The sequence below is a fragment of the Lacerta agilis genome, chromosome 4, assembly GCF_009819535.1.
Source record: "Lacerta agilis isolate rLacAgi1 chromosome 4, rLacAgi1.pri, whole genome shotgun sequence".
NCBI lineage: Eukaryota > Metazoa > Chordata > Lepidosauria > Squamata > Lacertidae > Lacerta > Lacerta agilis.
In genome coordinates, this window is record NC_046315.1 from 81,857,862 (window position 1) to 81,884,511 (window position 26,650).

Sequence of the window (26,650 nt, forward strand, 5' to 3'; positions counted from 1 at the left end):
TTTCAAGACGAAACGCCTATGCACCTAGAAGAAAAAAACACACACACTAAAACAACCAACTAGCCCCCGTGTTTAAACAGTAATTTCCTCATTCTCAGGAGAGCAATCTACTTAAAAGAAGACCTAAGAAGATATCATGGTTTAATAGCATATTACTTTCGACATATCATGCTACACTTATACAATTTGCAGTGAACAACAACAACATTTCTTAACAAAAGGAAAGAAAAATTGAAAAGTCGCTCTGTCTTGCTTTCAATTTATAGACTGGGGAACTCCAGATTTTTAAAACTTCTATTTATTACTAGCAAGGAATGCCAACTGATTAAAGACTCTCAAATCGATTTGCTGTCAAGCTTCTCAGCCAATTAAATCTAAGTCAATCAGCGACATTTTGTAATGTACAGAAAGGACTCTGAAGTTCCTGAAAGAGTACGTTTTCCTTAAGGACAAGGCAGCATAAATTGCAATAAATAAAGGATACTATTCCACATTAAAATGACAGCATCCGTAATATTCCCCCAGATGTAGTAGCATGCGTAGACCCAGACAGCTTCCGAGTTTAACATCTTCAAGATTCATCTATACCAATCAAAGATCAAGATATATCGGCACAGAGTTCACCCTCATGCCTATCAACTGCTTTTGGTTCTTATTTTTAGAAGGAGAGAAAGTGTTCCATGAAAACTTTGCTAGCTATCGATAAATCTTATGGGAAAAGTTATCCTTCAAGGAGTTCTATCAGTTTTGGCTCATTGAAAAAGGAAAATGGCATATCTACATAGCCCCAGCCATTGACATGCCCTTCACATGTCTAACATCACAGGTTAGTTGAGGGGCAAATTTTAATCAGCCTCTGAAACTCAAGTTGACTAATCACACTGATTAAAATTGATTAAAGCTTGCAGTCCTAATTACACATAACCCACTATGGGTACTTCCAATCCCGATGGAAATTAACCTTGGAGAGAATGTGCACCCTTAAAAAGAAGAGGAAGAACATCAGATTCGTGTTTCTGCCTGGTAAGGGACATGGACAACTGCATACAAATGGTCAAGTACACTGGCTGGCAGTGCAAACTAGGGCAGACAACAAGGAAAAGAAATAGGTCAGGGGGAAAAAAATCCCCATGTACACACTGTGTTCTGCCACAGATCCCTCTGCCTTAAGCTGTAGTTCAGTTGTAGAATGCCTGTTTTGCACACAGGAAGTCCAGGTTCAATCCTCGGCATCTTCAGTTTCGAATAACTCAGGTACCTAGTAGGTCTGTAAAAGACCTGTGACTGATAGGCCAAAGAGTCACTAGCAATCAGTGTGGAAAATACAGCCGTACCTTGGAAGTTGAACGGAATCCGTTCCGGAAACCCATTCGACTTCCAAAACGTTCAAAAACCAAAGTGCAGCTTCTGATTGGCTGCAGGAAGCTCCTGCAGCCAATCAGAAGCCGCGGGAGTCCCATCGGACGTTCGGCTTCCAAAAATAGTTTGCAAACCGGAACAGTCACTCCCAGGTTTGCGGTGTTCTGGAGCCAAAACATTAAAGAACTAAGCTGTTTGAAAACCAATGTACTACTGTGTAAGTTTGCTTCTAGTCTCCATAAAAAACTTTTGCAGGTGCCTTCAGATCCTCACCTCATTTTTGGGTTAGCCAATACAGGTAATCACTCTAACTCTCTATTTTTACATCAATCTTTCTTACTGTGGATTGTTCTGTTGGTGGGTGGGGAGAGAAATTTAGAACTTTTCAACATTCCAGAATAAACCAAACTTCTTCCAAAGTATTTTGTGTTTGATCAGTTTTGCCGTAAATATTTTACAGTACAGCTTTCAATTTTAAAAAGGAATTTTTAAAAAACAAAAAACTAGAACATACTGCACATGTAACACATGCTGAAAGCTCTTTCCATGATTAAGTTTCTCAGTGACCATCAAATGCAATCCCAAATTAAAATACCAAAAGTTATTTTAAAAGATGAAGATTGGGAAAGGTTGTGGAAAGTAAAGTTTACACACAGTTCTTTATTGAAGGAAAGCTATATGAAAATGATGCATAGATGGTATATTACACCAGTCAAAATGGCAAAAAATGTATAAAACTGGGTCAAGCATATCTTGGAAGTGTAAAGAAAAAGAAGGGACTTTTTATCATATGTGGTGGGAATGTAGAGAAGTGAAAAGATATTGGGAAATGATATATAATGAATTGGAAAAAAAATGTTCAAAATGACTTTTATCAAAAGACCAGAAGCATTCCTATTAGGAATTTTAGGACAAGATATCCCAAAGAAATTAAAGAACTTATTTATGTATGCCACAACTGCGGCAAGAGTTTTGTTAGCACAAAGATGGAAGGAGGAAGAATTACCAACAAAAGAACAATGGCAAGAAAAACGGATGAGTTATGCAGAACTGGCAAAATTAACAAACAAATTGCATGAAAAGGACAAGCAGGACGTTAAAGAAGTTTGGGAACTATTTACAAACTATTTGAAAAACCAACAAACAGACTTAGATTTGCTGGCAGGATTTGAATACTCACACACAAATTTTATTAACAATTGAGATTTGGAACAACATGGAACAAAATTTTAAATGGACAATAGGCAGAAAGAATATTTAATTAACGAAGCAGTTATGGAAGCTGGGGCTAGTCCTGGGGGGGGAGGTAGGGGGAGGGGGGAAGGAAGAAAAAGGGGGAGATGTTTGGGATTGTATTTTTTGACAATTTGTGTGGAATTTAAAAGCTTTATAATAAAAATATTTTTTATTTTAAAAAGTGGTTTTAAAAGAGATTCTGCATGTCATCAAGGTTCCAGAAAAACAGAAGGGCATAAAATGGGGAAGCCATTGTTCTTGCATCTCCTTGTTGCCTGAACTGGGATGTTCAAAGCTGATACAAGGGAGCATAATGAGACATAAGGGAAGAGCTAGCCTCCAAGGTTATGCAAAGGTCATGTCACACAAGGTGCAGAGGCAAATCCGGGTCTCTCACTGAATATACCAGTAGTTGAAGTCCACCCTGAGACATGTGCCTGTATGACATACATGTTGGTGCACATGCATTTCTGAGGACTTATCTATGTTATTAAAGGCCTTCTATTTTTAGGTATACATCAAAACATGTAATGTGTGAAATGGTCCTTCACAACCCTTTTGGACTTCAATGCTGTGAAATGAATTTCACTGTGCCCAGGGGTAACTGTCAACACATAAGGGAAGCTCCGTTTAAGCACCACGAGAATGCATCACTGTGGAATGGCATTATGGTTGCAAAGGCAAGAACGAGAGATGATGCCACTCTGGCAACACATGAGGTATAAGCAAGGCAGCTGCACAAAGTGCTCCTCAGATGCTACTGCTAAACACCACCAAACCACAAAGGCAAAACCCTTGTCAATGTTGTGAATCCTTAGCATCTTAGACATACAGGTCTTGTCAACCATCATTATCTCAGTCTTCTCCCTGTCCCCTATGTGGACAGTCAACAAGAACCAAAACAAGCAGAGGCCAGTTCAGATGGAAATAAATTAAACTGTATCTGTATATAATTCCTTTATGACAGCAATAAGATTATCTGGAAAGGGCAAGACTGACTGAAGGAACCACAAATGTGGTTGCTTGGTAACAAAGCACACATTCCCTCTTCCAGTCTCATCCAGATATAATATATTACAAGTATTTTTATACTACTCCTCAATTAATTTCCCAGGGCAGTTTACAAAAAGAAGAAAAGAATTAAACTGTAAGCAACAAATGGTAAAAGTAGTGTTAAAGACAGTGGGATTGAAATTGTCTTACAAGCATGGAAGATTTAAAAAAGGTCTCTGCCTGGTGCTGAAAGTCCAGTTTTAGGCACCAGGTGGGCCTCTCTAGGAAGTGTTCAACAATTGGGGTGCCAACACAAAGAAGGCCCTTTCTCTCATCAGCCCCTGACTCAGCTTGGGTGGCAGAGACACCTGCAGGAAGAACTTATTTTACAGAAAGGTACATAGGGAGAGGGTACCGAGAGTACCCAAGGACAGTGATGTTTCCTTAGCACCTCCCAGGTAGTTCCTTCTAAAGTAGTTCACATGCTGGCATGAAGTCAGCTATGAGGCTGCAAAAGCAGAACCCAGTCAGCCAGTGTGAAAACAGGAGTGGGAAGATTGAAAAGAAGGGGATTCCTTGGCCACTGGGTCATCTGGAAGCAAGCAAGTGGGTTGAGGACTATCAGATTTCCAGAACTGCATAATGCGCATTTGCCGGAAGGCAACCTATAGGGATCTGAGCTAGAGCTACATAAGGGCTCTGGAGGCAAGATGAGATATAAATGCATTGATCAGTTAATTTATATGATAGCTCTGCTTCTACCACTTCTCTAGAAGGTTCACAACTAAATACAGTACTATTCCAAATGGCACAGAAGTCCCCCCCCACAACAAATGCAGTAGACTCAATGTGCACCTGTGACTTGTGTGCATGTGCACAGTTCCTTTCCAATGGAGAACACTGCCCCCCCCCCAAAAAAAAGCCTGATGGGACAGTGCTCCGGAGCATGTTTTATTTGGGAAGAAATTACTTCTTCTGCACCTATCTAATATTGATCCTGCATCTCACCCTCAGGGTGGTTGTGGCCCAACAGATGGCTCATTGCATTAGAAGTGATCTAGACATGGCAGGCGACCCATTCAACTGAAGGAAGAGAAAGCCTGCAGCTCTGCTCTGTGCTGGCTATCGATATGCATGGTCTCCCACATGCCATGTAGCCTTATGGAATGTAGCTGCTAATTACTACCAGCCATTGCATGTTCTCCGTTTACTAAGCAACAGGCTGCACATGTATTTGCATTCACCGTTCATGCATGTAAAAAATGCAGCCAATACCTTCCAAAATTCTGTTGTCTTGTTTCATTCTCTTTCCTATACTTCTGCAGTGAGATGCATGTAGTTAATCAAAAGCCCAGTAGAGTTAAGACTATGTAGTTTAGCTAGGAGGGGGAAAGTCTTCCAAATGAACCATAGGACAGGGGTGGCCTGCTCCAAGATGAGGTGAAGCAGGGTGTCTCCTGACCTTCCGGCATGGGAAGCATGTGCCTTTTATCCCTTGCCACTGCTGTCAGAACAAATCATGATTTAGGAGACCACAAAGGCTTTCTTGACTTCATGGAATGTTTGACCCAACGACCAGCATCTCAAGCTTTGGCCACAGTGTGAAAAAGTCCCCAAAGATCATAACAAATTTTGTACTGCCTCCCATCACCTCAAGCACTGTTCTTTTCAATGCTGAGTCAATTCTCACATTCAGCTGCGAGTCATCAGGTGTTGAGCAATTAAGTGATAAGAAAGCAGCTGATGTAAACATATCTGTGAAGCAGCCCAAATAGACCATACCATGTCTTATTTTGGTTGCACCTGAAACTATGTGATCAAGGCAAAAGAAAAAAAGAGGACCACTTCCATGGGACCAAATAGGTCATGTTAACTCCTGATCTTGGGACTTCACTTCTTATTAATTTAGCATGATTGGGTCATGGAGAGTGGGGTAGCATGTCACATATTCTTTAGCATTTTCTCCTTTGTTGACTCAGTTGAGATCTGAGGTATCAGCTGCAACTTAGATCCAGGTTTTCAGCCTGTTGTGTGTGTGTGTGTGTGTGCGCACACACACAGCACCTGTTGTGTGTGTGTACACACACACACACACACACACACACACAGAGCTTAAGTCCAGAGGCCCTTCTTGGTAGGTGGATTCTTCAGTTCCCTTCCAATAACTTTCCCCTCTTCTCCGTTTTCAAAAACAATTCACTTAGCTTGTACTACCATATTTACACAAATCTAATGCGCACCTCAAACCTTGAAACCAAAAGGTTTTGGTTTGCCGGCGCCATCAAATCTAATAATGCGCTCCCTGATTTTCACGACATTCATTTGGCCAAAAAAAGTGCACATTGCATTTGAGCAAATACGGTAGATAACAAGCAATACCTTTATGAGGCAGCAGTTGCACTCTGGATTTGTAAAGACACTGTGCATTGTTCAGCTGCAAGGTCTGATCACGGGAGCCAGAAAAGGGTGTGTTTCAGTCAATTCAAAACCTAAAACACCTGGGTACCTGTCAAGAGGCTGGAAAGCCAAATGGCACCCCTTCCAACTAATTAACTTGAGGCACAATCCACCAGCGGGGGAAACAACAACCCCTCCTTCAAAATGAATCACCAGGCTCTTGCAAACCCATCCTCTCACTTGAACGGGACACACTTTATTGTGCCCAGTAGCTCAGATTTGATTCCCCACCCTGCTTAAAAACACCAGGTATCTTCCAGCTGAGGCGAATACCACACCTTGGTCACCAAGGCCTCCTTTGAATGGCACCCCCTACCTTAGCTGCACACCCCTCCCCTGCCCATATTGAGCAACCCTAATAAATGCTCCACGGTCCCCTACCCCACCCGCTGGGTCGAGACCCGACCTTTCGCGGAGTTAAACGGTTCCAGATGAGAAGCAAAGCTGGCTGCTCCTCCCCACGTCTGTCCGTCCCGTCCGTCCATCCCAGGCGCTCCCTCGGCTTCCTTTGTGCGCAGCCAGCTCTGCCTAGATGCACCGCCCGGCCGTCAAGGCATTCAACAGAGAAAGGCGAGCCGGATGGTTCTTATTCTTATATAAAAGGGGGTGGGTGCGGCGATTTAAAACACACACACACACACAAACATTTCAAAGACCCCCAATACGAAAGATCACATTTGAAGATTAGGGAGGGACTGGGGGTGGGGGCGCGGGCCTGCCCCACCGCGCCTCCCACGAGAGATACTGCAAAGCGAGAAGGGGGCGGGGAGAGAGAGAGAAGTCAGAAGAGGAGCCCTTCGCCCCAGCAACTTCCAAATCGGATCGAGGGAGACAAAAGGCAACTTCTGGAAGTAGCGGCGCGCAAAACCGGAGCGGGGGCGTGTGCCATGGAGGCGGGAAGGGGGGGGGGAGACCGCACAGCACAGCACAGCACACACACTAACATACACACACCTCTCAGCCTGGTCCAAGCGGATTTCCAGGGCTGGCGCCTCACCCCCGCAGAAGCGTCTCCGGCGGCGGACGAACATAAAAAGGGCTGCTTCTCCTCCTTCGCTGCCTCGCCGGAGCGGCCCCCCGCGCTCTGCGCCCGGACTCGGGAGCCGCCGCCCCCTCAGCCCCGCAAGCGCCCACGCACCCGCCCCCTCCAACCAACCCCTTTCCCCCATTGTTTGCTCCGAGGTCCGCGCGCCCGCCCCTGCCCCCCTCACCGTGCGCGGCGCTCCTCCTGGGGCTCGCTCTCTCGCTCGCTGTGGTGGCGCAGGACGAGTCGGCTTGGGGCCGCCGAAGGGTCCGAGCCATTAAAGGATCCGGGAGGCGGTGTGGTGGCGGGGAGGAGGAGGAGGAAAGCAAGGGGAACAGCAGCGGCGGCGGCGAACGGGCGACGGGAACGAGGGCGCCATGGCTCTCCAGCTTCGCTCGCCTTTGCGCGCGGGGAAAGGGAAGCCAAAGGGTCAGGGGACCGGAGCCCCGCCGACCCAGGAGCGGGAACCAAGCGCTGCTGCTGCTGCTCCTGCCACCGCCGCCGCCGCCTGTTTCCCCTCCCACTCCCACTCCGGCCCCCGCCTCGAGGAAAGGCGCGGCGGCGAAGAGCCCCCTCCAGCGTCTGCGCGCCAGTCCTGCCCCTGCTGCACAGGCAGCCCCCGCCCCGGCCGCCTTTCTTCTCACGCGGAATAAGCTTAGCGCGCGCGCGCAAAGTCGTCGTCCCCCCCGCAAAGACTCACCCTCCGCACAGAACGCGGGGCGGGGGGAGCCTTTTTCCCGCCTTCTCGCCAAGGGTCAACTCATGCAAGTCTCTCGTTTCGGACGCTGCCCGAAGAGGCGCGGCGTGGCGGAGGCCACAAGCGTCCGAAGGTCTCGAGGCGGCGGCGCGGGTTCAAGCCGAGCCACGAGGCAACGCGAAGCTCAGCTCAGGCTCAGTACCTGTGAGGGGTACCGCCGACTGGAATAAAATATTGGGTGGGGGGCGACCAGGTAAGCCCCGCCCCACACAATCGATCACATGACATGGCACACAAACACACTATTCGAATGGAAACGCCCATCAACTTTTTTTGGGGGGGGGGAACCCGGGTGCCATAAATACTTTATTTTGGGGGGCAGGGGAGCCCGAAGGGACGTCAGCCCCTAGGAGTTGGCTCCTATAGTACCTGGCTTGCAAAAATTAAAAAAAAATCCAGGTTCCTTTCAAACCATTCTTGTCTCCAGGGCATAGCTCCCAACTTCCTGGGGGCCCAAGCACCCACAAAATTCCTCATGAAGGGGCCAGGGTCCCACAAATTTTGGTGCCAGGGCCATGCACACTGTATGGCACCCACAGTCATGGGGAAGTTGGCACTCCTACTCCCGGGAAGTCAGATTCACCACTATCTGGAGACCTGAACCATTGTCCCTTTCCCACAGTTCTCCGTTACTTACATCTTATGATGGCAACACATAGAATGTGTGCAGCACAGAATCATAGAATTGGAAGGGACTCCACGGTCATCTAGTCCAACCCCTTGTAATGCAAGATTCTCAGTTAAAGCATCCATGACAGATGACCATCCAATCTCTGCTTAAAAACCTCCAAAGGAGGAGAGCACACAACCTCCTGAGGGAGACCATTCAAACACCTCTTACTGTCATTAAAAAAAAAAATCTTGGTGGACCAGGATTTGTACTTTGCACATGGTCGTTGTGTTTTCCATTTCATCGTCTCTAATGACTCACAAAAATGATGCTACAGTACTTGCAACATCCTGCATGTCGCCTATGGCATTGTATTTTTCTTCACTATGCAAGCTGATGATAGTGTTACTTGGAGCTGGTATCTATGGGAAGGAGGCTGCTGGATTTTGTAATTTATTTACAAATATGCAGGTTGAGCATAGGTGGCGGCACCAGCAAACTTCACATGATTATTCAGACTGTGATGGTATTCACCTAAGCTTTACTCAGATTAGACCCATTGAGCTAATATGATCTTTAATTTCAATTGGTCCACTTTGTTGACTACAACCCTATGTTTCCTTGAGCCAACTTTGCTCCCAGAGCGAAAGACAAATAATATTATTGGTAAGTTAAGAAGAGGCAGGGTGTGGTCCCAGGAGGTCTGGAAACCTCCGATCACCTCCCCATTCTCCTTTTACCCCACCCCCTGCTTACACAGTGTCCTGAACCCCAGACCTACCTAGCCAAGCCAAGCCAAGGTCCATCAACATGGACAGTTGAGCAAAAACAGCACCTCATCTCTGCTTCCCCTTTGTACTTTGCCTGCTGATTGCAGCATCTGGGCTTGATGCGGCAGGTGACCCACACCTGTTCCAAGCCTACTCCAGCTGAAGAATCACAAACCTCCTCCCAGCACTGTACCAAGGAGACCACAGTCACCTGCCATCTTAATTTGCCCAGAGGCAATCTCCTCCATCAGAGCTGCTGTTATCCAAGGGAAAACAAATGGATCAGAAGTTTGCATGAAACAAAGACAATAAAAATAAAGGAGGGGGGGAAATGGATTACACTGTAAGTAGAAAAAGAAAAACGCTTCATGGTGGTTTTTGTTTTGCTTTGCTTTTGCTACTAACCCCGCACCTTTTTCTATTTTAATTAAAAGCTTAAAAACTGCTGAATAGAGCTACTGTAGTTATTTAATTAGCCATCACACCATTATTCTTCTAAGCTAGAGGCTGATGCTCCTGACTCCATTTCTAATCAGGAGACAAGTGGGATGCTTTAAAAATTAAATAAAGGTGTTTTGATGTCTCGTCTGCTTCACCTTGAAGATCAGAACCTATAACAATATTTTGAATGGAAAGATCTTGTATTACAAAATACAGACCATAAATGGTTAACCTGATGATGCTGTTGTTATGATATTTGCACAATTATGATGCCACCACCAAATTTGCCTGCAGGTATTGTCTCATACCCTCCAGACTTCTGTGTTGGCATCATCACTGAGTAGTTTCTGCAAATTCATAGATCTCTCCTGACTAAAATATGGTTTCCCCGTGTACAAAATCCAGAAAATGAACTATGCCTCCATGTAAGTCTGTCATTTAGTAGAAAACTGCCAACAAATTTGTTTTCTGGAGTCTGACGCCTAGCTGCAATAAATTAACCTTTGCCATGCAATCCCAGCTGGTGGGCTGTGGCAGTGTTCACTGTGGTTGTGTGCCTTTTCCCAAACCCACCCTGTTTTTGAATTTTATTCCTTTGCATTCTTCTCCCCTCTTAGTTAAGCATGTATCGGATTCATCAGCAAACCTCCAGACCCGGTATATAAGCACAGGGCTGCTCAGCCGGTTAGTCGAACTTAATCTAAACTGAAATACATTTAAGTTATCATTTACTAGTCCCATTGACTTAAATGGGAAATGAATTCAACTCAATCCAGACCTGTGTATGCAGATAGAGAAACTGCTGTGGCATGTCAGCAAAGATGGATGATGATACAGGAGAACCATCTCAACAAATGTGAATAAAATAATACCGACTACTGTGATCCTAATTTATTATCTGCATTCTGTATTAAGACACATTAAAAAAAAACTGCATCACATTAAAAATGCACATTTTATGTTTAAAAAAATGGTTAGAAATTGTGAGCATCTCTTCTGCCCATTCTCTTCGGTTCTGCTCTTGAGTTTTCTCATTCTACCCTGCAGTCCTCTAAAACACATGCCTCTTCCTAAGTTCTTTCAACTTCTATGTTTCCTGCATTTATCCATCTTTCTACTCAGTCCCTCTAATACCACCGCAGTCCAGAGTATGATAGCTAAAGGCTCTCCTGTGACATCAGAGCAGCTCATCCAATCTGTGCTAGTGTGTCACCACCCCCACCACAAAATGCTTTAGTAAACCACCGTATCTAGAGGTAGGTAACAGGGCTGCAACCCCCTTCCTCTCCTCACAATATATTTTGCTCCTCTAGTAATCTATGTTCTTCTTCATAAGCTTGACTGCTGAACAGCAGGATATGGTCATGTACTGCTTTGAGCATGAGCTAGATTTGCCAGGGGTGTGTGTACGTCCACTCAATCATCCCGTAAGCATCTGTCTGAATTACAGAGGTTCCAAAGAAGCAGAAAAGGATGGATGGGGAGGTTAATGGTCTCATTATTTCTGCTGTTGGCTGGTAACCTATTTCTGCCCCTCATTATGTTCTCCCTACTAAAACACACAGAGTGGGGAAGTGTATCAAAATAGCTGTAATGCACATTACAAGGATGGTTAGGAAGGGAATCCAAATGCTGCATGGCCAGAGCATGCTTGCAACGACATCAACGATTTAAAGAATGCACCTCTTGCAAGTTAAAATGCACATGCTATACACACCAAGTAATTGAAAGGAACCATGGCCCATAGTCATGAGTGCTACTAGAAGAAAACCATTGGATTTCAGTCTGTACACGAGGACTGATGCAAAAAAAAAGTACTAGGCAATTCTTAATGTGGGTAGCTGTTAGGCAAACCCCTAGCTACAGTGGGACTAGCCAGGGTTTTTTGGCCCTGGGTGAAACTTCCAGAGGGGCCCCATTGAGACTCCCAGCCTATTGTGTGTGTACGCAAATGCGTTTGGAGGGGGTTGCCAAACTGGGTCTTTGACCCAAGTGAGATAAAGCCTGGTTTTGCCCCTGCTTTAAGGAATTCAGGAGGCCCAAGTTTCATAAAAGTGGCTGTGGAAGAGCAGTTGTGCCTCAGAGATCAGTTGCTTGCCTAGCAGAGAGAATTTGCTTATTTGGATGTTTTCATGCTCTATTTTATTCTGTGAACCGCCCTGAGATCTTCTGATGAATGGCGGTATATAAATCTAGTAAATAAGTGAAATAAACTTTAGCTTCCACCTCCTGGAAAAAGTGGGAGTGCTTTCCCTCTTGACCCATGAAGCACATCCCTTCTGCCCCTTTCAGAGCCAGAGAAAGATGCTTTCGAAATGGTAAGGTGCAGAACTTTTTTTCCAGCCAGAGTTCATGGCAACTCAGTTCCGGCCCCTCTCAGGTGGACACCACTGCATTATAAGAGAACAAGGGAGGAGTTCATAGTGAGTTCTGGCACCTTTTTTTCTAGAAAAAAAGCACTGGTAAGGTGATATTGCATTCATCCTCATCCTCCTCCCAGCAGTGTAGCAAATGGGCTTTCTATTCTCAGGGATGGTGGAAATGTGTTTTTCCCACAAGACAGGGCCCGGCTTCTGTACTTTACCCCCAAAATGCAGTGCCTGTTATTCGTGCTTAAATGTAAAGAAACAAGGTATACTTGCTGACAAAACTGGAATGAACTAAGCCAGTTCCCATTCCTGCTGACTGCAAATATTGATATAGCTGTACCCCATTTTCACCCCCTTCATACTACAGGGTGAAGGCATGTTGGTGGAAATCATCTGTGGAAGAAATATTCTCAAGCAAGATTATTCCTTTACAAAATTCCTGTTTTCCCTATCTGATCACAGTATTGCATATGCATGCTGGTATTTAAGGTGTAACTCTCTAAAATTGCCTCCCTCTAGTGGCAAGAAAAGATACAACGGAAACGTCTTTAATTTCAACAGTTTTTAAGACTACTGTAGTACAATTTCACAAGGAATTTCACAGCTGGATATTTCTCAGGTATTGCTCATTAACCATCCATTTATCACACAGACTGTTTTCAAAACATGTGCTAGGATGGCCTATTTTTATTGATCAGAATAGCCTTTGGAAGAAAAAAAGAGCTTCAAAATCAGAAATGATTGCCATTATATGGAACATACAGCATTATGAACATGGATATTTGGATCAGAAAATGCTTCATTGAAATGGTCTCCTCAGATTATTCAATCCTTGTATATAGTAGGTTAGGCTTATTTGTGCTGTGTTTTGGGCAATACAAAGTGTTTAACTAAGCATTCCATACAAGTCAAAATTGGGAAAAGGTGCCTCACCATTAATTTCTGTTGTAAGCCAGGGAGAGAATGCATGTACCAGAACATGGGAGTTGCATGAAAGTACAGGAACTTGAGGACCATTTTGAGAATTTTTGAAGAAACTATGATAAGTTATAAAACACACAAAAAGCAGCAGGACAGCACCATGACACTTCCTTCTGAACCTATAGCAGACAGATTTTCAAGACTCCAGATTATGCTCCAAGTGGACAGCATAGAATATAAAAATGCTTTGTTGTGCACCAATATTTTTGCAGTGAGATTTAAGTGCAATATTAAATAACAGGGTTCAAGTATAATATGGCAAATAATATGGCAATTTCTGCAACCTTTGCCCATATACGTTTTGAGTATTCATTTTTAGTGAAAGAAAATCATAATGCTGAAGCAAGCCATAGCTATGATATTCTTGCTTCCTGTGTAGCCCCAACATTTAAGATGACAAACAGTGCTGATCACACTGGTACTTTGTGCCATAAAGAATCAATCCATTTTCCTCTCCATAATTTACCGGTAATCTTAATCTTCAAGAGCATTTGAGCAGCAGTATGGATATAAAGATTTCTGTATGGTGTAAAATACATACTTTTAAAACAAAAAATCCACTGTTGTAGCCATTATTAGAAGAGCCTAGCAGCACTGTCTACTCCAGAGAGGAATGAATGAGAGGTGGGTTGAACCACCCAAAGCTCAGTATTTCATGTGTTTACACAGATAGGAAGTAGCTCAATTCTGGAAGTTTTAGTGAAATTACAATGCAATCTGCATGGCTCCATGAAGGAGCTGGCATGAAGGCAAATAGTAGCTATTACATATACCAAGTGGCAGCAGCCTGAAGCGACTATGCAGGAGAGATGCCCAAAACGAACAATTATTTAAAAATATAGTCTAAAACAGAAGACACAGGTGGAACCTTTTCTTTTCTTAGAAATAAGACTTTTCCTTCCTCAAAAGCACAGGAATTAAATAGAAACATTTCTTTTTCATCATGGTACCAGATGATTAACCATGAACTAGAAAAGTCCATTCTTCAGGCCTTGACAAAAACAAGTACTGTGAATTTTTTTAAACTTAAAATATATTGTGGCATGAGTTTTTGTAGGTCAGACACAAGATCTAGACACACCTTCTAGATTCTATACTACTGTAATCCCTTTATGTAGTGTTTCAACTTTTCAGTTTCAGTTGTCAAAGTCAGATTGAATTCATTTACAGTGCAATCATATGTGTATTACTCACAAGTAAGTCCTAGTGGTTTTGAGTCAAGCATAGCCCTTTCCTGTTCCTTGGGACATCACAGAACAAAATCAAATACTTAAACACTGAAGATCTCATATTAAAAAGGGCCATAATGAAGCACTACGCAGTATAGTGCTTAAGTCACATCCCCTCTATCAAAACATGTTACCAATTCCATTTTGAAATGAAACTTTGTATGTGTGCCGATTTACAAAGACTGGGCAATTCTATTCAGCGATCATTCTGTTGCTAAAATGCACATCTCAGAAAATATGGAATCAGGTTAAAACAAGCAAACAAAAAGACATGGAGAACATGGAAGTACCCTAAGAAGTGGATTCTTAAATCTCTACACACTGAAATACGAAGACTGAAAAAACATGATTACAGACCAAGCATTCTGAGCGTGACATGTTGTACTTAGAAAAGTAAACAATTATTTCCACTGAAGGCAAACAAGAGACCACACAGCACTGGACTTTTACACAAGCTTTGATTGTATTTCAATGTCATTTATTGAAGGAGTGGATGAGATACCGTCAGACATGCCAAAGACACTTCACATTCAAGGGCTGAGAGCTCAATGGCTTTCTTCATTGAGTCGCTACACAAGCCTGTTTCAGAGAACTGAATGTGTTATCGATGAAGTCTTCATGCTCGATGTGCCGTCAGTTAATAGTCTCTTAATCTACTTGGTTTGGTGGGCAGAAGGGTGTTTTCTACCCTACGAAAATACTCACACTCCAATACATGTTAACACTAGAGGGTAAAAATGCCTGTAATCTGTTATAATGGGTGTCTACTGAATACCTGGTCTTAAAAGCTGTCTTAATTAAGTTTATGCTTAATGGAAATTCAACTTGTTTCCCTTTCACCATCATGTGGTTGGTTCATACCATTAGAAAAATACTCTTCAGTGCTACTGCAGGTTTTACAGGGAGCTCCTTCAGTGCTGATGGGTAGAAATTCATTGCAACACCATTTGAAACCGTTTCTTCCTGCTGCCACTGCTTGTAGGTTGCAGAATGGCCTACATGCACTACAGTTTTCTCTCTTAAAAACAAAACAAAGAAACCTAAACCGAAGGGTAAATGTTTATTTGGAGTTTTCTTGTGGATGATAATTAAGGCCCTTTACGCAGAGTTCAGGAGCTCCTGTATGGCTGCCTGCTGTTCTGCACTGAGCTGAGATATGCATTCTGTCCACAAACCTCCAGAAGTCTACAGAATGAAGGAAAAATAGTGGGTAAGTTAAACATGCATATTAATAAGTACCCAGTAGGAGCTTTAGAAGACACCCTTGCACACAAAATCTTTTCCACTCTTAAAAACAAAAACCTTCAACTTCATTTTGCTAAGTGCGTGGAGGTAAGACAACATTAAAAAGTTTAAAATAAGTGGACTGGAACACAACAGGTAAAAAGTACTAAATACAGCTAAAATAATAAGCATTGCTAACATTCTTTTAGAGATTCACTTTCTTCTGGAGCAGGAATGAGAATCAGAGGCTCTCTAGAAGATGTTACTGGATTTCAGCTTCCATTAATCCCAGCCAGCATGCCCAGTATTAAAGGAGCATGTGAGCTGGAATTCAACAACATCTGGAGGGCCACAGATTCCCCATCTCTGTTCTAAAGAAAGTGTATGGTGATTCTTAGACACAAGACTGGGAAGACAAGGAATAAATTAACCAGGGTAAGAAGGACAAAACAACAGCAAAAACGTGGCAAGCTACTTTCCAGAACCTCCCTTTCTTTTGGTTTTTGCTGAATCGCAAGATCTGCAATCTTATTCGTCTTGTTTATCTTCTCCCAGTAGAGTAGATTATGCTTTACAACCCTAAGATGTGTGCATTCCTTCTATTTACTGCCTGTAAATTGTGTTTATATGCCACACAACATCTTAATATTAATTTGCATTTACCTGCACTTGCCGAACTACGTTAGCCAGTCGTTTGGTGCATGGATCTCCACGCTTCATAGCTTCGTTCATTTCACCATCCGCAATTATACTGAATATTTTGGGCAGATTAGAATTGTTGGGGCCCAAAACAATGGGATGATTACTATTGGGAAGGCAAAAGAAAATTAAAATTAGCTAGCATTAACACTATAAAGGTTTTTAGGTACATAACACAACAGCTTTAATGGAGAGTATTATATTAAAATTTCAGGCTGCCATCATTGGTGTCCTAAATCTTTTCTGTTCTTCCCTCCTCCTTTTTCTGCTTCTGTCTTATTTTCTAGCACACCCTGGAATCTCCCTAGTTTGCCCTTCCTTTTTTCCTAGCAACCAGAAAGCATCTTTTCTGTGGTGGGCTCATCTGAGATCAGGTACTCCCTAAGAGTTATTTTCTGCAGATGCTGCTACACAGTAAGTACGGGTGGATGTTATTTTCTAAACATATTCAGGATTTTGATCTCTGGCTGAAGGAAAATAACTAATCTAAACTGGGTTAACTACTCTAAATTTAATCTACCTTATTAGGACTACCAAAACAGTATAATAAAGGTGCAATAAACATTTAGGGGGCAGGTTTGTTCCCTTTGATATCCAGCAACACGTTAAACTATCACTCTCTACAGATGTTCCATAAGAATCTACCAGGTTGTACTAATATTGATTACACTACACACGCATACAACATAAACTCAAGATAACACATATATGTAATATGTTGTGTGTGGAATTATTAACCTGATAACAGCGTCAAATATGTTAGTTAGCAGCTATTTGTTGCTTAGTTTTTTTAACAGTAACTTTATGTGAAGCCCCTCTAGGAAACTCTTTTCTGCTGTACATTTTTAAACTTTAAAAAGGCGTCAACGTTATCATACAATTATTGTGTTACCATAGGCCAAACAAAGACATGAGTGGAACTCTCATCCCTTTATTTTGCAACTGTGGCACTGAGGAAGTTAATCCTTTTGCTTATGGGTACACCATGGCAGCTATTTGCCAAATAGAAAGAGAGGTGGGCAAGATAATTATTAATCTCCATTGCCTCGACTTGTTTGATTAAAAGTATGAGTGTTCACTTTAAAAAAAAATTTGAGATAATACATGAGGATTAAAACTCTGTATCAAGGGTTGTTTCATTTTCACATTTGAGGAGTATAGTCGTACCTTGGTTCTCAAATGGCTTAGTTGCCAAACGAATCGGCTCCCAAATGCCACAAACCCGAAAGTAAGTGTTCCGGAAGCTGAACGCCCGGCACAGCTTCTGCTTGAGTGCAGGAAGCTCCTGCAGCCAATTGGAAGCTGCGCCTTGGTTTTTGAACTGTTTTGGGAGTCGAATGGACTCCTGGAATGGATTAAGTTTGAGAACCAAGGTACCGCTGTATAGGGAAACTGAAATAAAATCTAAAAATGTAATGCCTAAAAATAAAAACCATGGCCAAATGTTACACTTCACGCGCACACACGTAGAAATCAGTCTTAGCCTTTATGGCTCAAGCAGCATTTTCTTCTTACCTCTCTATTAGGTCACACAAATAATTGAAAGTATGAACAGCTTCTTCTTTGTCTTCATGCAGTGGCAGCCATGATAACCAATGAGGCAGCACTTCTTCAACATTTATACAGTCAGGCTTAAACTTCATGATCTTCCCAACTGCTGAAATGCAGTTTTCTGTTGCGTTGATATTTTCTTTGGTTTTGGCATCTGCTGATTGAATAACTCTCACCAGCAATGGAAGGGCCTCTGGTAATGCCATTTGGGGGGGGGGGGGGGAGAGAAAAAATACACTACATTATAATACTTGAATTTTTTTGGCAAAATTACACTTTCAAGTAGAGCTGTCAAATTGGCAGCCTACAGGCCTGAATAGAAGGTTACATATGCAAAAGATAAAATATGTGCCAGATAAATAGCATGTAAGATACCTGTGCAGAAAGGCCGATAATTGTCCCCGCCAAATTGTGCCATGACGCCAATACCATATGCAGCTGCTTGTCTAACCTCTGGGCTGTTGTCACATATTGACTGTAGCATTGGTCTCAAGAAGTATTCTGCATATTTGAATGAGGATGGGCTGCAGTGCTCTATGACATCATCAAAAATGCATAAACCCCACTGCCTGTCTGGCCACGGCCTATGTGGGCACTGTAAAGGGAAAAAACCACATAATTAGCGTTACCTCCACCTATTTGAAGGTTGTCCCTTGTCCTCCACCTCATTATATCTAGAGCAGGTAGCTTGTTGCCTAAATACCACTTCTTTAGAAACCCAGATTGCCCTACATTCCTAATCTACCAATATTATTTAGTATTTGCCTAGCCCTAAAGCATTGAAGAGGCTTCCTATACATATTTTGAAGGTTTACGGGATCCATCACCCCACAGCAGTTTGACAATTAATTGCTTCTTGAGAAAAACTAAAGTACCATCTCACTGTAAATATGCCAACACTATTTACAAAACAAAAGCCTATCTTCACTGCTCCAAGTTACTCTTTACCCTTAATATTTTGCTATCCTCTTGTTGCAGTGTTTGTCTCTGTGCAAATGCATATACCAGCATTACATTTAGTGTCAAGGGAAAAGCTGCACAGAATTATAGCCAATCAGCTATTGAAATAATTTCTTATAAATGTTGTACCTAAGCATCATTGTACAAGGAGACTTCCCTGACCCATCCTCCCATAGTTGACAGTATTAATTTGAGGGTCCTCTGTGCCATTCCAAATCAGTCTTGAGGAGCTCCAGGATACTTACAATTAAGTTGACGATTTGTGGTAGTAGCTGTTCAAACCATGGTAACACCTTTGACTTGTAGCTGCTGAATATCGAGTGCAAAATATCTGACACTTTAGTCAGAATGTAGACATCACTGTCGTGCTGATAAAGGGGGAAAAGGCAATGGAATCAGTATCTACCATTTTGGATGATGTTGAATGATGGATCTTAACATCTTTACAATTTCAGGGTGGCGTGCAATGCTGTCTGCCCACTTATACAATGGGACTTCTGCAGATCCCTGCAGCTCCACAGGGTCCCCCCTCCCCCAAAATATATGCTTGAAGGTTCATCTACTTGATGGAGCAGATTAGGGGGCTGTAGGGGGAGGTGAGGAAGAAGCCCTGTTGTATGGCCACATGCCTGCTCATGCTATGTTGGCTCTCACCATCAGACTAGAACTAACTTGGTATTTTCCTAGCAATGACATCTTATGGAAACGGCAGGGAGAAGAGAAAATTCTAGGCTAAAAGGTATTATATCACTCATTTCATCTAGGTCAGTGTTAGGTTTTTTTTCCTTCTCTCCCACCCTCAACAGACCCTGTTTCTCACAGCACTATTTGTCATAGCCCTTTCCCCCACTCACACAACTTCTTCCTATAGCCAGCCACCTGCATTTTCCTACACTGAAGCCCAAGCCCAAGATGTTTGATTTCCTTGCTTCCACAAGGGGTCGCTGAGCTTCTACAAATGCTTAAACTGCAATAGAGTAAGCTGCACTCCAAAGAAGAATGGTTATTGGTATAATCTTGCCAAATGGGAAGGAAGATCTTGCTACACATCAGGTGCAATTGTGAAAAAAGTTTCATCTGTATTCAAACCCCCCCCCCCCACATTAAAGTAACTGCCATTTCCTCAGTCATCTCACCAATCTTTTCAATCCCAGTACATGGCTGGGAGGTGAAGAACACATCTATTGTAACCAACAATATGCATACTCGTGAACCAGCCAGGACATGAAATTCAGTCACTGCTTATATAGTAATACTAATAATTTAGAATTGACTGCTTTGATTTTGATACTCACTGCTAATAAGACCAGTTAGGCTTTCCATGAGCAAATAAAAGTATCTGCATCAGTTTGTCCAAACATGAGAAGAATTTAAACTACAGCTGAATATTATTCTTGCAGAATGCTTGCCCAAAATGTGACTAAGTATCCTTCTTTGAAATTAACTGAATGTCTATCCAATGAACCTTCCAGACCTCAGTGAAGGCTTGACCAATGTAAAGGAATGCTGGTGGTACTTGTCCTGGTTTTTTAAGGTTTGTGACTCGAACCCTAGCCCTTCCAGTATAGACAGTCCCTCGTCCATCAGAAGAAAATGGGGGAAAGGGGAACAGCCCTTAGAAAGAAAAGGCCACAGGACAGCTCCCACCAGCAGCTTTACATTGGAAACCAATGAAAAGAAGAAAAAGAAAACAGCCAAATGGATATTCACTTGGGAATTTCTTTCAGAGACCACTCTGCAAGATGGGTTATACTCCTATCAAAGCTGTTTATTATTTTGCATTTACACACTAGTGTGCTAACATTCTGAAATACTGAAAAACTGATCAAAACTGCATCTAACACCTGGTTTGGAAGAACTCACCTGGAAAACACTGGGTTAACTCTATTCCCCCCATTACATAACCCCAATCCCAGTTCAGCTAAGAAATCTGTAGAACCACCGATTGAGGCAGAACAGCACAAGCTGCCCCCTCACCCAAAAGCAGTGCCATTACTGTACCCTTTCACGACAACTCCCTGGGCCACAGAAAACAAAGACCCAACAAGTGCTTTTTGGAAGGGAATAAATGTACCCTGACAAAAACCAGGGCAAGCATTATGAAGGAGAGCCCTGCAGATACTGTGCACAGACTTACACTTGGAAATAAATGTCATGGTCATAGGCTTCCGTAATGCATGCCTTAATCCACCATGGTAAAGGTATCAATTTTTCTGTCATATTAATCCACAACCGGAAAGTAATTCATTATCTGATCTGAAACAACTTGTTATGGACTTCCAGCACAACCTTATGCATGCTTACTCAGAAGTAAACCCTACATCTTACTAAGAAGTCCCCTAAAATACATGCTGTTGGCAGGGCTGCAGGGGCAGCATCTGCCGGATGAGGCTATGTCATACAAACTTGGTTTCTAAGACTGCTTACAGCGATGTATAATAAAATCTAAATGTAATATTTTAATGGATACCAGATAGTTGCCACAAAGATGGGGATGCTGCGACCGCTGGCAGATATCAAGCAAATTTGTGGTTGCCAGATCCAGAGTCTCATCCTTGACATGCATCTCAAGGCAAGGGATAATACCCCTCTTCCTCAGTGTTACATTTCAAGACAGGGAGGCAATACACACTGACAGCCTAACCCAATTACAGGGGCATTCATCTGTTCAAAGCTAGAGAGTAGTCTTGGGCCGTATTTTGGTGCAGAGGCTTTCCAAAGCGCATCAGAAACACAGCAACTCCCCAGGAAGACTGGGCTTTATTAATTTGCTTCTGTCTCTCTGAGGCGAAAACAAGCTATGCTTCTTCCAACCTTGGAAGTCACTGGAATTGTGCAGCACTTTGAAGGTGCTTTGAGTGCTTCCAGGGTGCTGCGTCAACAGTGGGGACGATACGCGTCCCTATTTTCCAGCTCTTGAAACTGGGAGAAAGTCTGGTGCCTATCACTCTTGCCAGATGATAGTATAATACTTGCCACGACAAGTGGAATTGTGGAACCCTGGGCACCAGTTCTCCAGTACTGGGCCCCAAGAACAGTATCAGGAAGAGATGGCCATATTCATGTGTGTGGTTGTGTTTGGTCAATTTCCTGTCATAAGATCAGTAAGCACTGGCTCCATCAAATCAGGGCCAGTCCTACATTGTTCCCAACATGATCTGGATGTTTCTGTAGATTCAAGGTCGTTGCTAGGCCTAGAGTCCTACTGAAAGAAACAGCCTGTGATCTACTGCCATAGATGACGTTTGGAAGCATGCCTGAAGGGTGTGATGTTCCCCAAAACAGTCTCCCATCAATAGTTACTACACAATCTACTTTCTTCTGGCATGTTGTGGAGTGGCACCTGAGAGAATCTATAAAGTTTGTCTCCTTTGCACTGCCTACCCAAGACTATTAGGTATTTACTTGATAGAAGCTTCCCAAAGAACATGAACATTATCTGCAAATCGGGCATAAGAAAAAATGATAGCACCATTTCATACTATTATGTAATATGAAATGGCTTCTATTTGTGAAGACAACCAAGAGAAGACTTACTTCATCTTGCAGTGACTCTTCAACTTGCTCATCGTAATCTTCATCTTGCCTTTTCACTAATTAAAAAGCAAATTGTTAATGTATTAGCATGGCTGCTTTCAGAAACGTTTAGGCTTGCTGCAAGAAGAAAGCTGTAGAAAAGGAGCAGAGGGCAATTATTTGGTAGATCAACCCAAGGGACAGGAGATTTGCTTTACAAAAGGATAGACCGACCCTTGGATGATGACGTGCAGGAATAAATGGCAACCTATTCCAAGACAAGTTAAGGTAGTTTCATGTTTCTAGAAGGAATTTTAATTGTTTTTATTCAGCTTTGAAATTCTAAATATTCAGCAGCATATTAAATACCTGAAATAAACATACTAGAATAAGAAAAAAGCTGTATCAAGCTTTACTAGAAAATATTGCTGTAGCTACTGAGATAGATATAGAATTATCATCTTGTTTAAGGAATTTAGTGCTTTCTTGGGCTGGCACTTGACAACAGTGTTTAACAATGGTATAGGCTGTGGTTCACCATACATTACTTATTTACCTATTTTTTGTGAACCATTGTTAGTAAAATTTAGAAGCTGTGCCTTAATATTTGGATGACATTAAGCACCCTTAATTAAGCTTACCTTGCCTTAATTCTTGATTTTTAAAGTGCTCTTCTAGTTTTCCTTTCAATATTCCCCCAAGTTCTTCAAAGTGTTCATTGTTAAGGCAGCCATCTCCCATTACATCAATACACTAATGAAATAAAAGTTCAGCAACTTGAAAAATGATGTTCAAACAATTTCAAGTAACACTTTCCAAAACACTCTATATATAATAAAAAATAACTAATCATATTGTTTACACCCCACCTTTCCTCCAAAGAACTCAAGCTCGTGTACTTGCTTCTCCCTACTTCATTTTATTGGCTATATTACAAAGCTTGTGTAAAATATTAATAGCATGAGCTTTAAATAAATGAAAATTTCCCTTTTATTGCTTTTGAATTTTGAACAAACACTGTCACAGGCATGATCTTAGAAAAGTCATTCCTTCTTGTGAAAGAATTGTCTTCTCAAAGATGACCTGCTATGCTTGTGGTCTTTTGTAAGTACTTGCATTAAAAATAAATTTTAAATCAATCAATCCCCAACAGGGACTTTCCATGCACTAATCTAATCACTTAAATTACAAACTAAATAAATATCTAAATCTACCTAATTTGGATTACCAGTTTTCAATGCAAGGCTAGGTAAAGGTAAAGGGACCCCGACCATTAAGTCCAGTCTGGACGACTCTGGGGTTGCGCCATAATCTCGCTTTACTGGCCAAGGGAGCCGGTGTTTGTCCGCAGACAGCTTCCGGGTCATGTGGCCAGCATGACTAAGCCGCTTCTGGCGAACCAGAGCAGCGCACAGAAACGCCATTTACCTTCCTGCTGGAGCGGTAGCTATTTATCTACTTGCACTTGATGTGCTTCTGAACTGCTAGGTTGGCAGGAGCAGGGACTGAGCAACGGGAGCTCACCCTGTTGCAGCGATTCGAACCGCTGACACTCTGATTGGCAAGCCCTAGGCTCTGTGGTTTAGACCACATTGCCACCTGCGTCCCAATGCAAGGCTAGATAGGTTTATATTCTTGTACGGTAAGAAAACAGTTGGAACTAGGAGTTTTTGTTCACTAACCATTTAACTTTTAACAACCTTTTGCTGTTGCATCAGTTTTGTAAGAAAACTGGCAAGTTTGTTTGACAATTAGATGTCTTTCAAAAGAAATTCACAAACAATATCATCTCAATCACAAGGCACCTAAAGTTGATTGCTAAATATACTCTGCTTCACAATACTAATACTGCTCTGCCTTTGCAAAAAAATTCTTAAGACAATAGTTGTATTCTCGGTTTGAAAGATTGGGTATATATAGGGATCTCCAGGTCCATCTTCCCTTCTTCCTTCGTCTCCATTAGAGCCAAGTAGAACTTTTCGCTTTTAAAACAAATAAAAAAATTCCTTCCAGTAGCACCTTAGAGACCAACTAAGTTTGTTCTTGGTATGAGCTTTCGTGTGCATGCACACTTCTTCAGATACACTGAAACAGAAGTCACCAGACCCTTATATATAGTGAGAGAGTGGGGAGGGGTATTACTCAGAAGGGTGGTGGGAATGGGTGATTGGCTGATAGGTGTGGAAAATCTGTTAACGACTGCAATTGGGCTTACATGAAAGCAATGGGTGAGATGGCTAAAGATAGCTTGTCATGTATAATGAGATATTTTTGCTTTTAGTTAGTGGTTAGTGCTTTGCTACAGGAGGTGAATATTTCTAATTGCTTCTTGTAAGGAGGGGGAGTGTGAGCCTAAGGCTTATGGCTACTTGCACCTGCGTGTCCAAATTCAGACAAAACACGAGCACTAGGACAACATGAAAATCATTAATTTAAATTCTCTTTATATCTCCTTACTGAAAATATAACATTTTCTATTCAGAGAGACAGGAAATGTAGCTCATGCAAAGTAAAATATTACCTTGGCAAAAGAATGCATTATTTCTGACAGTACATCTGAGTCAGGTTCTGTCCCTATGGCCTTGATAAGGGCATCACACATAAAATGCCACATCTGGGTGAGGTATTCTGGGCCACGAACTCTGCACATTCCAGGAGCAAAGGCATAGATTCTGCAGCGCCACACGAACACGTTGAATTCATTAAGGTAAATGACTGTCAAACATTTTTTACCAGTGTCAGAGAACCACCACCACGTAGTTTCCTTCTTGAGATTATGATCGAATCCCACTTTTCCCAGTTCAGAATCCTAGGATTGCATTTTAAATTACAATTAAGCATCGAACATTATTACCTGTTAACAATGTGATTCCACTCAACAAGTAAAAAACAAACGAAGTGAAGCACATTTTAAAAAATCTGGTAAACATATTCGATTCCTGGATTACATTTGGACAACATGGAAGGATAAATGGTATAGTGCTTAGCATTTTACATTTGAAAAGGTGTTTAAATATTGCCCATCCTTTCAAAATGAAGGTAAATTAGTAAAACACCTCCCTAATGTTCAAAACTGGTGGTGTGATCCTTCAGTGTTGCCTTAGCTGAATATAGGCCTTTGCATCATTGCAGCTAAATTAGAATCTTATACACCAGGGGTTGGATAACGCCCCCCCTTGAGGACCACAACCCTTTTGGTGAAATTTGTTTGGGCTGCATGTCAACACTGGGCGAGACTCAGAACCACTCACCCACACACTCCCTCCCTCTTACAAACAACCCCTCTTCCTGGCCTAAACAATTAGGATTAAAAATCAGTTTCCACCAGCACAAGGTGTTTTTGAGCCCAACTAGTATATGTGGAGATGAATGTGTGTATGTTGCAATGCATGGAGAAGGAGATTTAACTCTTCCATTCTCAGCTGTGAAGGCCCCCTCCCTTAAAATCATCCCATGTGGCAATCAGGCTTACAAAAGTTCCCAATGGTGGCATTAAGGAGTAGTTATTTTGGAGGCTGTGGGCTGGATGGCAAGATCTATAGGTCACATTCAGCTTGTAAGCTGGAGATTCATCCCTAAATATGGAAAGCAAGGCAGAATTATGCACATTTGCCACGGAAAAGCCTTAAAGAGGGGTACCATTCTAACAGCCCTTGTAAGATTCTAATATGCTGATTCTGTAGGAGTTCTATCCGTCTCAATGACAAGATCTTGCAGCTCTTCCAAATAGTTTACAGTAGTGGTTCCCAACTGGTGGTCCATGGATGTCGCCGGGGGGGGGGGGGGACACGTAGCGCCATTCACAGAGATATAAAAAAAAAATTAAATGGGGGGTCCATGGCTTGGCCTTTGAAAAGCAGGGGTTTCAGTACTTGGGAACTGCTGGCTTACAGGATGACATCAAAGTACTTGTGAACATTTTGCAGGTTATAATATAAAACTTCACAAGGCATTTACAGACACATTCTTGTAAAAGGATATCATCATGGAAATAGAATTTTAACAAAGGAACCATCTTTTACAACTTGCTCTGTGTACTCCACAAATCCTTCTTTCAGCTCTTTGGCATAGCAAACCTAAAACAAAAATGTAAGCAATTTAGAAAAGGAATAAAAAAAAGGTAAAGGACCCCTGACTCTGGGGTTGTGACGCTCATCTCGCTTTACAGGCCGAGGGAGCCGGCATTTGTCCGCAGACAGTTTTTCCAGGTCATGTGGCCAGCATGACTAAGCAGCTTCTGGCGAACCAGAGCAGTGCACGGAAATGCCGTTTACCTTCCCACCGGAGTGGTACCTATTTATCTACTTGCACTTTGACATGCTTTCAAACTGCTAGGTTGGTAGGAGCTGGGACCGAGCAACAGGAGCTCACCCCACCACCACCAACCTTCCGATTGCAAAGCCTAGGCTCAGTGGTTCAGACCACAGCGCCACCGTGTCGCACGGAATACTGTTGCACAATTATTAAATGAGCA

The 26,650-nt window shown here is 42.5% G+C and overlaps 2 protein-coding genes across 8 annotated transcripts in view; both read right to left on the bottom strand.

The window, feature by feature from the left end:
- The window catches only part of FARP1 (FERM, ARH/RhoGEF and pleckstrin domain protein 1), a 178,667-nt gene extending 170,836 nt beyond the window's left edge, over positions 1-7,831 (bottom strand). For 4 of the 7 annotated variants that reach the window (XM_033147857.1, XM_033147855.1, XM_033147856.1 and 1 more), the window contains exon 1: positions 7,000-7,120. The gene's annotated coding sequence lies outside the window, so the exon portion shown is untranslated. Of the gene's footprint in view, positions 1-6,451; positions 6,474-6,999; positions 7,121-7,256; positions 7,539-7,769 lie in introns of those variants that run through there. The other 3 variants (XM_033147852.1, XM_033147851.1, XM_033147854.1) reach the window with 3 other exon arrangements.
- A 6,851-nt stretch (positions 7,832-14,682) lies between these two features.
- Positions 14,683-26,650, bottom strand: part of IPO5 (importin 5) — a 35,687-nt gene continuing 23,719 nt past the window's right edge. The window contains 11 exon segments of the mRNA XM_033147860.1: positions 14,683-15,411; positions 16,114-16,255; positions 17,665-17,893; positions 18,076-18,295; positions 18,906-19,028; positions 22,198-22,253; positions 22,818-22,929; positions 24,698-24,822; positions 24,825-24,858; positions 26,147-26,192; positions 26,194-26,252. Of these exon segments, the coding sequence (XP_033003751.1) occupies positions 15,325-15,411; positions 16,114-16,255; positions 17,665-17,893; positions 18,076-18,295; positions 18,906-19,028; positions 22,198-22,253; positions 22,818-22,929; positions 24,698-24,822; positions 24,825-24,858; positions 26,147-26,192; positions 26,194-26,252 (1,233 nt within the window). The 3' untranslated portion in view covers positions 14,683-15,324.